Source organism: Hypanus sabinus, chromosome 1 (genome assembly GCF_030144855.1).
Source record: "Hypanus sabinus isolate sHypSab1 chromosome 1, sHypSab1.hap1, whole genome shotgun sequence".
Taxonomy (NCBI): domain Eukaryota; kingdom Metazoa; phylum Chordata; class Chondrichthyes; order Myliobatiformes; family Dasyatidae; genus Hypanus; species Hypanus sabinus.
The window spans coordinates 110593041-110606333 of NC_082706.1; the positions used below are offsets into that span (position 1 = coordinate 110593041).

At 39.2% G+C, this 13293-nt stretch overlaps 1 protein-coding gene across 1 annotated transcript in view; it reads right to left on the reverse strand.

The window, feature by feature from the left end:
- Positions 1-840: 840 nt before the first annotated feature.
- LOC132403756 (chymotrypsin-like elastase family member 2A) overlaps positions 841-13293 on the reverse strand; it is a 49919-nt gene continuing 37466 nt past the window's right edge. Inside the window, exons 6-8 of the mRNA XM_059987455.1 lie at positions 12516-12661; positions 9411-9560; positions 841-903 (exon numbers count right to left, since the gene is read on the reverse strand). Of these exons, the coding sequence (XP_059843438.1) occupies positions 877-903; positions 9411-9560; positions 12516-12661 (323 nt within the window). The 3' untranslated portion in view covers positions 841-876. The remainder of the gene's footprint in view (positions 904-9410; positions 9561-12515; positions 12662-13293) is intronic.

Here is a 13293-nt window from a genome sequence, read left to right on the forward strand (position 1 = left end):
ACATTGGCCTCTTGATGTTTATTTTATGAGATTGGTGGCTTTGGGTACAACGATGTCAGATGTGGATCTGGTACCCAGCTCATTACTTTGTTTTTTTCTTATTGGTATTCATCTTGGCTGTATTAGTAGAACTGAATGGCTCACTAGACCATTTCACAGGGCATTTAAGGGTCCTCTAAATTTTACAACCATTAGTGGTTTGAGGAAAAGACCCAGGGCAAATAATGATGTGTCATAAATGTCAGTCTATGACACCCACATACCAGGAATAAATAAAAGAAAATAATCAAAGCTGGGCATTTAGAGCAATAATAATAATTATTTCTCTTTTGAGGAATCCTTAATTGGGATCCTAAGCATTGCACAAATTTCTCACAGAATCAGATTTACTATTCTGGTGACCTAAGCTAATAAAGGACAGTGGAAACCTAAACTGTCAAATGTGGAATTGAAGGTGTTGCTAGCAGCTAATAGTGAGAACCTCTGTTTAGTGGATATATTATTGTGCAGTTTGACAGACCCTTACAAAAGTCCTTTTGTTCGAAGTACACTCTGTACTGCATTAGCTTAATGCAGCTGGTGTCAGCAGGCAATGTCATAATTGAACAAATGACCCTTTCCTATAATTTAACCTTGAACTGAGTCATATGGAAAGCAGTTTCTTAAGACAGCGTTGCCGCATAGTCATAATAGAATTCACATGAGCTGTTTTTTTAGCTAATTAATATCTCAAAAGCAAAGCATTAACAGAGAAACTAAAATCAATTCAGAGTGAATCTGCTAATACCACTTTATTGACAATTTCAGATTAAAATATACAAGTGTATATTTCACGTTTCTGCTTGACATCACAGTTGATAGCATACAGGAATTGTCTTAACTGCCACCATTTTGTTCCATAGTCTGAAAGGAAAGAAAAATATTTTAGGAATTGATGTCAGGTTTGCAGTTGAGTGCTAAAAATGGCAAAAGCTATAGTGAAAGATAAAACAAAATTCTGAACAGTCCTCCTGTTTCACTGTTCTTGGGTGTGGAATCAGGATGAGGATCTTGAAGGTTCAGCTTCTTTTCAACAAAAACTAACCTTATTTTCACGTTGCACTTATAATAGTCATGTCAAGCGACATCAAAGTACAAAAAAAAACCATGTAACCTAGGTAAAGAAACTTTGGAGTGGGTGATCATAGCCGACTGAAGGAGTTAAGTTTTCAGGAGTTTAGGAAAAGAAACATGAAGAGGTAGTAAGGAAAGGTATACCAGAATCTAGGTTATTGGCATCTGAAAGAGTGGCTGCTTATCGCAGTTTGAAGTAGAAACATAGAAAATAGGTGCAGGAGTAGGTCATTCGGCCCTTCGATCCCACACCACCATTCAGTATGATCATTACTGATCATCCAACTCAGAACCCTGTACCTGCTTTCTCTCCATACCCCCTGATCCCTTTAGCCACAAGGGCCATATCTAACTTCCTCTTAAATATAGCCAATGAACCGACCTCAACTGTTTACTGTGGCAGAGAATTCCACAGATTCACCACTCTCTGTGTGAAGAAGTTTTTCCTCATCTCAGTCCTAAATGGCTTCCCCTTTATCCTTAAACTGTGACCCCTTGTTCTGGACTTCCCCAACATCGGAAACAATCTTCCTGCATCTAGCCTGTCCAATCCCTTTAGAATTTTATACATCTCAATAAGATCCCCCCTCAGTCTATGAATGCCAAGTATGCAAGAAAACTACATGAAGCTGCATATAGCATGGAGAAACAGTTGTATATCATAATGATAATTATACAAATGCCTTTTACATTTTCAATAATGTGCTTCATTTGTATTTCATTTTCAATGCTTGTAAGATAGATGTCCACCTGTCAGTCTCTGCTCATACCAGCCTCAAATTCCAAGGCAGCAATGGATTTAATTTCTCTTCCTTTCTAATGGAGTTTCCTATTCTTATTGATAATCTTTTGTTGTCTATAAGCTACAGATTTGTTAGTTATCCAGAGCACAAGGCAGACATTTTATGTAAAACGTCATCCAGTAGTTTCACTCAAAAAATATCATAGGGCATAGAGACCGAATTTGGCCATTCGGCCCATTGAGTCTCCTCTGCCAATCAATGATTTATTTTATTCTCAACCCCATTCTCCTGGCTGCTCCTCATAACATTTGAAGCCCTTAGTAATCAAGAGCCTATTAACCTCTGGTTTAAATATACTCAATGACTCCAATAGGCATTCCCAATTTGAGTTATTTTTCAATTTTAATTTAGCCCCATTAATGATAGATAAATATGTACGGCGTGAACAAAATTATCCAACTTCAGAATGATGAAGAAGCAAAAGTGCTTTTCAAAAATGTTGATTTTTGTGGCTACAGTGTCATATGAAGTTTCCTGGTCTTTGGAGAAGAGCCAAACTGCTCTTCATTGCATTTCCATCCCCTAACCTTGTTGAAAGAGGCTTCAGTGCAGTGAACCCCATACTCACAAAAAACAAAAACTGCCTGGACATTGTCACATGTGGGGACTTGAGGCTTTTGCTGTCACAATTTGAACCAAATATTTCAACTCTTGCTAAATCAGGGTATTTTTACCCTTGCAGTTTTTTAACTCTGCCCACAAGGATTCTACATCTTCTGATCCTATGTCACTTCTTTTTAAGGATATGATTGCATTTTTTTACCACCATACTCCTTCTGCCCACCTGCAGGTCTTTTCAATAGGAAGTGTATCCTTGGATGTTTTGTTCTTAGCTGAGATTTTCTTTCATCCACGACTCTATGATGCCCACAATGTTATATCTGCCAATTTCTAGCTGTGCTTTAAGCTCACCTACCATGTTTCATATACTGTATGCATTCAAGTATAACACATTCAATCTTGTATTCACCACCCTTCCCAATTTTGGCTCCATGTTGCCTGGAGTTAAATTCTTATCTCTTTCTTAACTTATTCATTATTCTGGAGTATATTACAGGAAAATTTGGCAGCAAATTTATGCACTGCAAATTGTCATAATCAACAATGTGTAAATAAACTTCAGTGATGCTTATTGAGGAATAAATATTGCCCATGAAGGCAATTTCTTCTAGATAGTGCCAAGCAATCTCATACAGTATATCATGAAAAGAAACTCAAAGGAGAATAAAAGTTGAGATAAGACCATAAGACATAGGAACAGAATTAGGCCATTTGGCTCATCAAGTCTGCCATTCGATAATGGCTGACTTACTTTCCCACTCAACCCCATTCTCTTGCCTTCTCCCCAAAGCATATGAAACCTTTACTAATCAAGAACCTATCAACCTCTGCTTTGAATATACCCAATGCACAGCCATCTGTGGCAATGAATTACACAGATTCACCAACCTCTGGCTACATAAATTCATCCTTAGTTCTGTACTAAAGGAGGTCCTTCTATTCTGAGGCTGTTCCTTCTAATTCTAGACTCCCCCACTATTTGAAACATCCTCTCGTGTCTGCTCTATACAAGCCAATCACTATCAGGACTGTGGAACATTGCCACTGGATTGAAAATTGACTGGATAGGTTAGTGTGTGTGACAGCTGTTATGAATGTACCACAGCTCTGAGGGGCCGAAGGGTGTGGGGTAGCCCCCTCCTTTGTGAGAATCGCAAGATCACTATTGAGTCAGTTCAGGAGACCCAGGAAATGAGAGAAAGATGTTTAGAATGTCTTGACCCCGTCGGCAATATAAAGCTACGGGAAACGGCCATTGTCTCTTGGAGACGGAATTGTGTATTAAAATACTGTGCTTCGTGGAAGCCCTCAGGCAAAGTGGGCTGGTTGGTGGAGGGATTGCATCATCCCAACCTGATTGACATCTGCAACGCTGTGAGTCAGGATAAAAGAGGGTCTGTGGGAACAGCCCCTCAGACGCACCAGAAGAAACCCGTAATAGCGATCCTGTAATAGCAAAAGCCGGTGGGAAGGCCACGTGTGTCCGGTTCCATTTGCCCCGGAATCGGTGTGCCTTTACCATGGAAGAACGGTTTTTAGCTAACAACGGGGAAATCAACTCCCAACGACTCTCGAAGGATTGACATCATAAAAGGACTGGGCAAGTTTTAACCCGTCTTTCTCTCCAACCAAAACGCTGCAGCTTGAATGAACTAAAGGGACTTTTATATTTCCATCAGACAATACATTATCCCCTAGACAACGATAGAGCTATTTCTTATTGATTATTATTATACCCGCACTTTTAGATTTAGTATTGATGACGTATATTATCTGTATGTTTGCATTGATATTATTTTCTTCTTTTTTATCAATAAATACTGTTAAAATTAGTACCATCAGACTTCAATGGACCTCTCTATCTTTGCTGGTAAGTGACCCAGTTACGGGGTACATAACACAGCAACAATCACATCATAGAGATTAGAAATGCCCTTGCCTTTTCAATGTCCATACCATTGTAAAACATGAGCAACCTAAGTGACGTTGTAGGGAAATGCTGTGCCTTAAAGAGGGGAAAGACCACTACAAATGTGAGCAACACCCACAAAATGCCGGAGGAACTCAGCGGGCCAGGCAGCATCTATGGAAAAGAGTACACAGTGGACCTTTTGGGCTGAGACCCTTTATCAGGACAAATGTGAGTCTGGGGTCTGCAAGCATGCAGTTCATTCCTAGAAAGCACTGGTGTATTCAGACCTGGTAGCATAGCAGTTAGTGTGATGTTACTGCAGCACCAGTGACCGGAGTTCTATTCTGCATCTCTCTGTAAGGAGCTTGTATGTTCTCCCCGTAACCATGTGAGTCTCCTCCCAGATTCCAAAGGCATATTGTTTTGTAGTTTAATTGGTCATATGGGTGATAATTGGGGTGGTGCAGGCTCATTGGACATGAGGGGTCTGTTAATGTGCCGTATCTCGGAAGTAAATAAATAAATAAATAATCAAAATGGTAGTCACTACTGATAAACTCTAAGACAAGTAGTCATCCTGCAAGGTTCTTGCTGAAGCAAGTGTCAATCTTGGATATTTTTGTTAGTGGAAGAGATTCCAATGAGAGGTCATAGTGATAAGGGAGATATAATTTAAAGCTGATGTTGTGGTGAACTATGTGCCTGTCTGGACACGCCCCCTTGCTGACTGCTCCTGTGGCTCCTCCCACAGGCCCCTGTATAAAGGAGATCTGAGGCCTGACGCTCGGCCTCAGTCTCCAGGACATTGTATGATAGACACTCACTCCTGGTTCCTTCTTCCAGTCAATAAAAGCCGATATCTCGCCTTACGTCTCAGTGTGAGTTATTGATGGTGCATCAGATGTGAAGAGAAATTACTATTCTAAGTGGTGAAGAATTTTCAGAATTGTATGTCCAGAGGTCATATCACTGGAGGATTTTAGGAAGTAGGTACATTTCGGAAAGATCAGGGAATTGAAGGCTATTTGGTGCAGAAGAGGAGTTGTGGCCTGAGGCAGATCAGCCATAAAACAAGGACACAATGAGAAAGCTTTAAGTGATATGGTCAATTATATGGGAAGGATAATATTGATGGGAAATGTCTGTGATGCTTTTACATAATCCACAAAAGACACAATCTATTAGCTGCATGGTAATCCATTGTATTGCATTATTATCCGGTGGGTCTGCAGAAGCTCTTGGCACAATATGAAAATCTTCTCTTAGACAGCACCAGTTGAGATGGGTGTGGCCTATTTGATGTCTGTCACAATTTATACCCTTACATCATTTGTGAGGAAGGAGCTCTGGAATATGGAAAAAATGAGCCATTCATGATGGTGCACCAAAGTAATTGGGCTATCCCATTAGTGCTGATTCTAAAACAGACATAAATGAATGTTTATAAAGGAAGTCACACAGATCAGCACTATCGAGGAGGAGCAGTGTCTGCCACCTACTTCATAAGATTTATTTGCAGAATTATCAGATTTTAGAAATTTTAACGAGGGACTTCTCTCTCATGCTGATGTACAACTTAATGTAGATTCAAGACATTGATCTACATGTTCATGAATGTGCACAAGGCAGGATGTAAACTTAGATCACATTACCACACCAGATTAAGTCAGCCCCAAAATTCCTTCGATCCATAATGGACAAAGTACTGCAAAATGTTTATACAACATAAGTATACTAAGATCTTTATGTCACCAGGACAACATCCACTCAGTCTGAACAAGGACATTAAAGTTTCTGAGGAAAATACTTGGTAGGTTACTGAATTACCACGTCTATCTGAAATACAACATCTGGGGATTTAAATGTCCAGAAGTTGCCTGTATGAGCTTCAACAAGAATAGTTGAAGACCTGTCCAAAAGAAGATAGAAAGCATATTTGAATGCCAAAGGGCTGACGAATGTTTCTTCCTAGAAGTGCTACATTACCTGGAATTTTCGCTGAATTGAAAAGTATACTTTGCCTCAATTCCACAAATTGTTAAAAACAGTGAAGTGTAATACAGTGATGTGATGTGCAGTCTGTTACAGGAACCATCACTGTCTACAGCTATTGAGTGGCTGCCATGTTGAGGAATCAGGCCCTGAGCTGGCAATTGCCTTAGGTGAGACAAATTAGGCAAAACTGGAATATGGTCTGCTACTTTAAATTGAATGTGCAAGTATGTAAGAAGCTGCAGAGGGCAGTGGACTCAACCCAATACATCACAGGCACATCCTCCCCACCCTGTTAGTATACAGGAAGGCAACAACTATCATCAAAGATCCAAATCATACAATTTTCTGGCTGCTCCCATCGGGCAGAGGTCCAAAAGACTGAAGTCCCACGCCACCAAGTTCAAGAACAGCTACCTGCCTTCAACCATTTGGTTCTTAAACAAACTGGCAAAACCCCAATCACTGTAGTTTAGTGACTCTCTGAATACTAAAATAGTCCTCTTTGCACTAAAATGGAGTTTTTCCCTTCTGATTGTGCTTTCTTGTTTAAAAAAACTGTGTATAATTTATGTTTCTTTTATTTAGAGATACAATATGGTAATAGACCCTTCCAGTCCAACAAGCATGCAAAATCCAATTACACCCATGTGACCAATTAGCCTACTAACCAGCACGTGTTTGGAATGTGGGAGAAAACCGGAGAACCCGGAGGAAGTCCACGCGGTCACATACAAACTCCGACAGACAGCGGTGAAATTGAACCCTGATCACTGGTGCTGTAATAACCACAGTGTTACTATGCCGCCCCAATTTATGTTTAATTTAAGCTTTATGCTGCTTATACGATGCTGTGTGCCTGTCATTTTGCTGCTAGTAAGCTTTTCATTGCACGTGCAAGTGCACACAAAAATTAATACAATATCATTGAAATATGTCACCTTTCCTTCATCACCTCTTTATGTAAGACCAGGAACCCCCCTCCCAACAACACTGTGGGAGAACCTTCACCACAGTGGTTTAAGAAGAAGAAGAAGAGAAAAAAGATGAACTCCCAGTCTCTCGATCTAAATTGCCATGCCCTTTGCACTTTGTTTGTCTACTGACATTCAATTTCCTCAGTAATTGCAACAATATATTCTGCATCGTATTCTTTTTACTACCTGGATGTAATCATATATGGCATGATCTACCCAGATAACATGCAAAACACAGCTTTTCCCTGTATTGCTCTACATAAAAAACTAATTAGGAATTGTCTGAAATGTATTTTTTTGGGGTGGATTCAATTTCAGAAGTATGTTGTTAGCAAGCATTTGCACCTGGTCATGGACCGTAAATAGCTGGTGGCAATCTTCAGACTGAAGTTGTCTATTCTGTTAATGGCTGCTGCGTGACTGCAAAAGTGGCCTATCCTGTCATTACAACCAGAATGGTCCCAAAGGTCCCACATCTTGAAGTAGCCCCTTGCTGGTAATCTTTCACATTCTCCTCCCAATGGTGCAGTCACGTTCCCGAACTCTTAATTCTACCTCTCCAATTATAACCACTTCTTCTTGCACTATATCCAGTTGCACGACCATATTTTTCACCATTCCATTGTTTAGCACATGTTGCTCTATTTATGATTACTGCATATATTGTTTACTCTGCCAGCTTCGCACAAGCAAGGAATTTCATTGCACCCTGGTGTATATAACAATAAGCTAAACTGAATCTGAATCTGAATTTCTCTAAGCATCAATTTTCATAGCAAGACCTAATTTGAGTAGGGAATTATTCAATTGCAAGTTGTTGACAATGATGCAATGATGCAGCTGGGAGCAGTAATTGTACTGCTTAATGCCAAGTGTGAGAGTATATCATCTCAGGGTGGGGTGAACTGGAGTAAAAACACCTATCAGAATGAGAAAGGGAAATAAAAGTCTGTGTTACTTGGAATTTTTTCCAAGTCTGATCAGAATACTGTGTGCCCTTTTTCCACAAGTTGCTGTGTGAAGCAGAGTTTTGATAGTGTGCTGCCAGGGTTGCCCTGGTAACCCCAGTGTAGATGAAGCCTTCTTGTTAATAAATTAATGAGGAGAATTCGAGGGAGAGTGAAAACAAATAACAGAGTTATTGCGGAATCTTAAAACTGAAAGGAGAATGTTGAGCAGATTAAGAAGTATCTGTGAGAGAGAAAAAATTAGTTAGCATTACAGATGATGTATAACTTGAGAGGAGAACTGGTCAGTTCTGATTAAAATAATCAATCTGAAAATAATTGAATGCAAATTGAGTATCTATTCAATCTGCAAGGGTGACCCAGAGCTTTTATTTGCCCTATCACTTTAATTCTAAAACACATTCGCAGTCTGGCATCTGTCTTTGTACTCACACACTATTCTAGATAAGTTCAGAGTAAGCCCAAGAAGTTGCACCTCTGCTTCTGAGCTGAGATACTAGTTTTCTGAACTCAACACTGGCTTTAACAATTTCAAGTGATCAGCCATCCTAGTCTTTGTGCTAACAATTACAGCATTCAGTTCTTTGTTTTTATCCCTCTTCTTCTGCATTGTCCAGACACACCGTTGCTACTCTTTTAGTCAACATCACCACCACATGTGCCATTCAGTCACTTCTAGTCTCCTGCCTTTCTGTTTTGTTTCCAACAAACATAAAATGCTGGAGGAACTCAGTAAGTCAGGCAGCATCTACAGAGGAACATAAACAGTCAATGTTTTGGCCTGACACCCCTCAGCACCCCTTTCTTGAAAACTGATGAAAGGCCTTGGCCTGAAAGGTCAATCATTTATTCCCCTCCACAGATGCTGCTGGACTTGCTGAGTTCTTCAAGATTTCCAGCATCTGCAAAATATTTTCTGTTCATTTTTAACTTTTCTTGATCCTAATTATCACTCTGAAACATTGATTCAGTCTTCCTGCAGATGCCACCTGACTTGCTGAGTATTTCCAGCAATTTTGTTTCTATTTCATATACCCAGCTTTATATTGTATATTGGATAAAGCTTTAGATCAAGAAGGCTTACCTTGAAAATCCAATTAGTAAAAGCTGATACACGGGTGAAAACAGTCGGATGCCTTTCTAGTAAACAGGAAGATGGCCCAAAGCTTACAATACCATGAACAATCCAGGCTCCAGTGTCATCCATACAATTCAAAGGGCCACCAGAATCTCCCTGTCAAACAAAGAGTAGACAATAGCGTGAGAGAAAATTGCAATAAAAATATGACAGGTTATTCATCCATTTTAATATTGCTAAAATTTAAGTGGCAGTAGTCCAGGATTTCTTCTGCCTGCAGAGCTGTGTTGATCCATCAATGTAGTTTTCTACTTGAAATTCAGGAGCACCTAAGGCCCATTGCTGTCTACTGAATCAGTCTTGTGCACAGGAAAGACAGTTCTCTGCACACAACACTAATGCAGGGAAAGCATTTCCTTCAACCCCCACAACTTATGCTGCTCAGCCCATCTGTTCTTCCAGCAGATGATTTGTTGCTGTTTGGGGGATGATTGGCTGGATGACGTGATCAATGTTTGAAGGAGGTTCAGTTAGGTAACTGATGCTTGGCAGTGATTGGGTTACTTGTCCCGTGGAATGGGCTTGGATAGTATGGAGTTAGTACTCTAGATGGCAGGGAATTTCCCTTTAAAGTACATTGCAAACAGCACACCACAAACCTAATTGATTGTGAGAACTCAATGAAAGATAATGCTTTTAACCATACAATCTAACTTCTCCTAGCAACACTTTACATGAATATTGCATCAGCAATGAAGTCTGTGACCAACTTGGACAATGACTCATCTGGGCTTGCTGATTTGCCGTGGGCTATAACTGGTCAGGTTTATGAAGCAGGGTGATTCAGCACTGGACTCTACAATTTTTATTTCCAAAACATAATACAACCAAAGCTCCAGACAAGCAGTCTCTTATGTTACAATTAATGCAGGTATGGACTTAATTTAGTTTTTTTCCCTGCACATATTCTGATTTTATCCTTAATCATACATTTTCAACGTCCTCTGTTAAACAATACCTCAATTTGGAAGTAAAAATGACACATTTACTGAGCCATTTTTTTCAATATAAAAGAAATCAATTGGAGCTGCCCAGCATATTTTTAACGTTGTTTCTCCATAAAATGGGTAATATGGGCTCAGGAATAACAAAATTTTAATGTATTTTGTTGCAGGCTAGCCTCCTTGTCAAAAATGTGTGGTACTAATTCCTGCCATTGTGACTTGACATCTAAATTCATATAGTATAGATTGCAAACTGGATGCTACACTATACTAGTGAACTAATTTAGATTTTGGCACTGCCAGAGGAGTCCTTTGGTAGAAATGTTAAAAACCAAACCATGAAGATAGACATAGGAAATCATCCGGCACTTTTCAACTAAAGGCAAGGAAGTTATTTATGATATCATGGGCAATAGCTTTCTCCACGGTGAACATCACTAACCTGATTACCTGGTCTTTGTTATAACACATATTGAAGCTTGCTGTATACAGATCATTGATCATTTAGAGCATTTCCAATATGATAAATACTTCAGTGGTGGTTGTGTAGCATACTGTTTGAATTCAAATTTTGCTTTTATTCTTCTAAAAACTATGACGAGTTCATAATTGAATGAGTCACTTGTTTTTGTTTACAGCTGATAGTTCATCTGATATTTTATATCTGACCTTAGCATGGATTTTACTGGTAGGTCTGAAAAAAGACCTAATGAAATCTCCAAGTTTAGAAGTAAAATTGTTTGAACATAGGCTAACTGTCAAACACATTTAAAGTATCATATTACTTTATGTTCTGAATTTTAATAAACCATAACCTTATAAGGAGCTGCTTTGTTATTATTCTCCTGTAATTTATTCCATCAATTTAAGGGTGGGGGGGTTATATGGGAGGCAGGGTTTGAGGGTCAGCACAACATTGTGGGCCGAAGGGCCTGTAATGTGCTGTACTATTCTATGTTCTATGTTTTAACTGTGGGTTTAGTCTGGAGAGTGTGCCCCTCTGCAGTTATATATCCAGTCAGCTTTTGCATTGTCTTTCAATAGGATTCCTTGGCTTTCTGTAGTGCTTGTGTAGATGGAAAAAAATGCTACAATGCAGTACATCAAATCTTCATGGTCATTATACACCATATCTTTCACATACATCATGCACTGCTTCTTGGTGAAGCAAATGCACAGTTTGCACAGTTTCTACTTTGTTTAAAGTATGGAAGAAGATAGAGAATTGATAAAGAAATTGAGTTTTTAGACAACTATTCATGCTTAGGAGTGCTTTAGATTTGGTTAGTTGCTTCTGTGATGCAATTGCTGCTGTAGCAGAGAAAATGCAGCAGCCAATCAGTTTACAGTAATTTTCACCAAATTGCCGTGAGATTCATAATCAGATGTTGGATGAGGAATACGTATTGGACAGGACATAGGGGAACAAGTTGATCTATTACATTTCTTAGTATTCTGTGGATATGCAACCTGGATTATTTTCTATCTGCCACTACCTATGATATTTTTACTCAGTCATCTTTGAAAACCCAGTCCCTCAGTCTTCAAGTAACATTTTCCTCCCTTTAGGATGTCGTTGGTAAGTCATTCAGTGGAAAAAAAATATTAGTACAGATACCATAAATCTGAAACAAAACCAAAACATTTGCAATATATTTCCTTCTAAGGATAAAAACAGAAAATACTAGAAATACTCAAGGATAGGCAGAGTCTATGGAGAAGTAAACAAAAGCTATTCTTTTAGGTTGACAATCTTTCATTGATAAAAGGTCTCTGACCTGAAATCTTAATTCTGATTCACTCTCCACGGATGCTGTCTGACTTGTTGAACATTTCTAACATGTTTTGGTTTTGTTTCAGATTTATAGCATCTGCTGCTTTTGGTTTATCAATTGCCTTCCTAGGTTAACCTGCTGAGGCATCAGGCAATTCAATCCAAATCAAATTAATTACTAACTGAACAGATGTTTTGGCAAGTGAAACGTGTGCTATCAAGTTAAAGTATAAACCCGTGCTGATCTTACAGCATGGGCCACAAGCCCTGAGATATTCATGCGGAGTAGTTGCAAAGACTGCATTTTTACATGATAAAACTGGAGTTCATTACCTGACAACCAGCTGTCATCCCATCACCCCCTGCACAGATCATGTCTTGGTTGACGATGCTTGACCACCAGTTTGGTGATGAGCATGTAGCATAGCCCACCACTTGGAGCAAAGCTTCTTGTAGCATGGGAGCACGAGCACCAAAAGCTGAAAGATTGAGAGAGCAAATAAGTGTTATTAAATTACATTTTAATGTACTTTGAATTGCAATGCTTTTGCCAGACTTCGTCTTGCAGCTTACTGGTGTATAATGGCATTATTTTCTTTGTTTCGCACTATAACATGTATGCCATTATGCTGTACTCCAGATAATTTCAGGCAAACACCTTAAGCAGTAAATCAGAGCAAATACAATGCGTTGCGCTAGGAGACAATTCAATCTACTTTGGCTACACAGGTTGAAAAATAGCTACCTAGTCTAATCCCTCCTAATAGCAGTAGGTTGAAGCTCTGCAAGTTACGGCTCTTTAAGAACCAATTTGCTGAGAGCTTCTGTCTCTACTGCTTTTTAAAACAGTGATTTTCAAACTCGAGTAGCTGATGAGCTACATTGTCCCATAATTTGTAACCCCTCTGCAAATGGACACAAATCCTTCCTATTTAGTCTATCTAGCCTCTTCATAATTTAATCTCAATTCAATTTCCCATCAGCCTTCCTTGTTCGAAAAAAAACATCCCCAGCTTCTCTGGTAGCTAAATTTTCCAGACTTTGCAACATCCTTGTAAATCTCCTATGAATCCTTTCTGGTGCAAACACGTAATTCCTAAGCTGACACCTA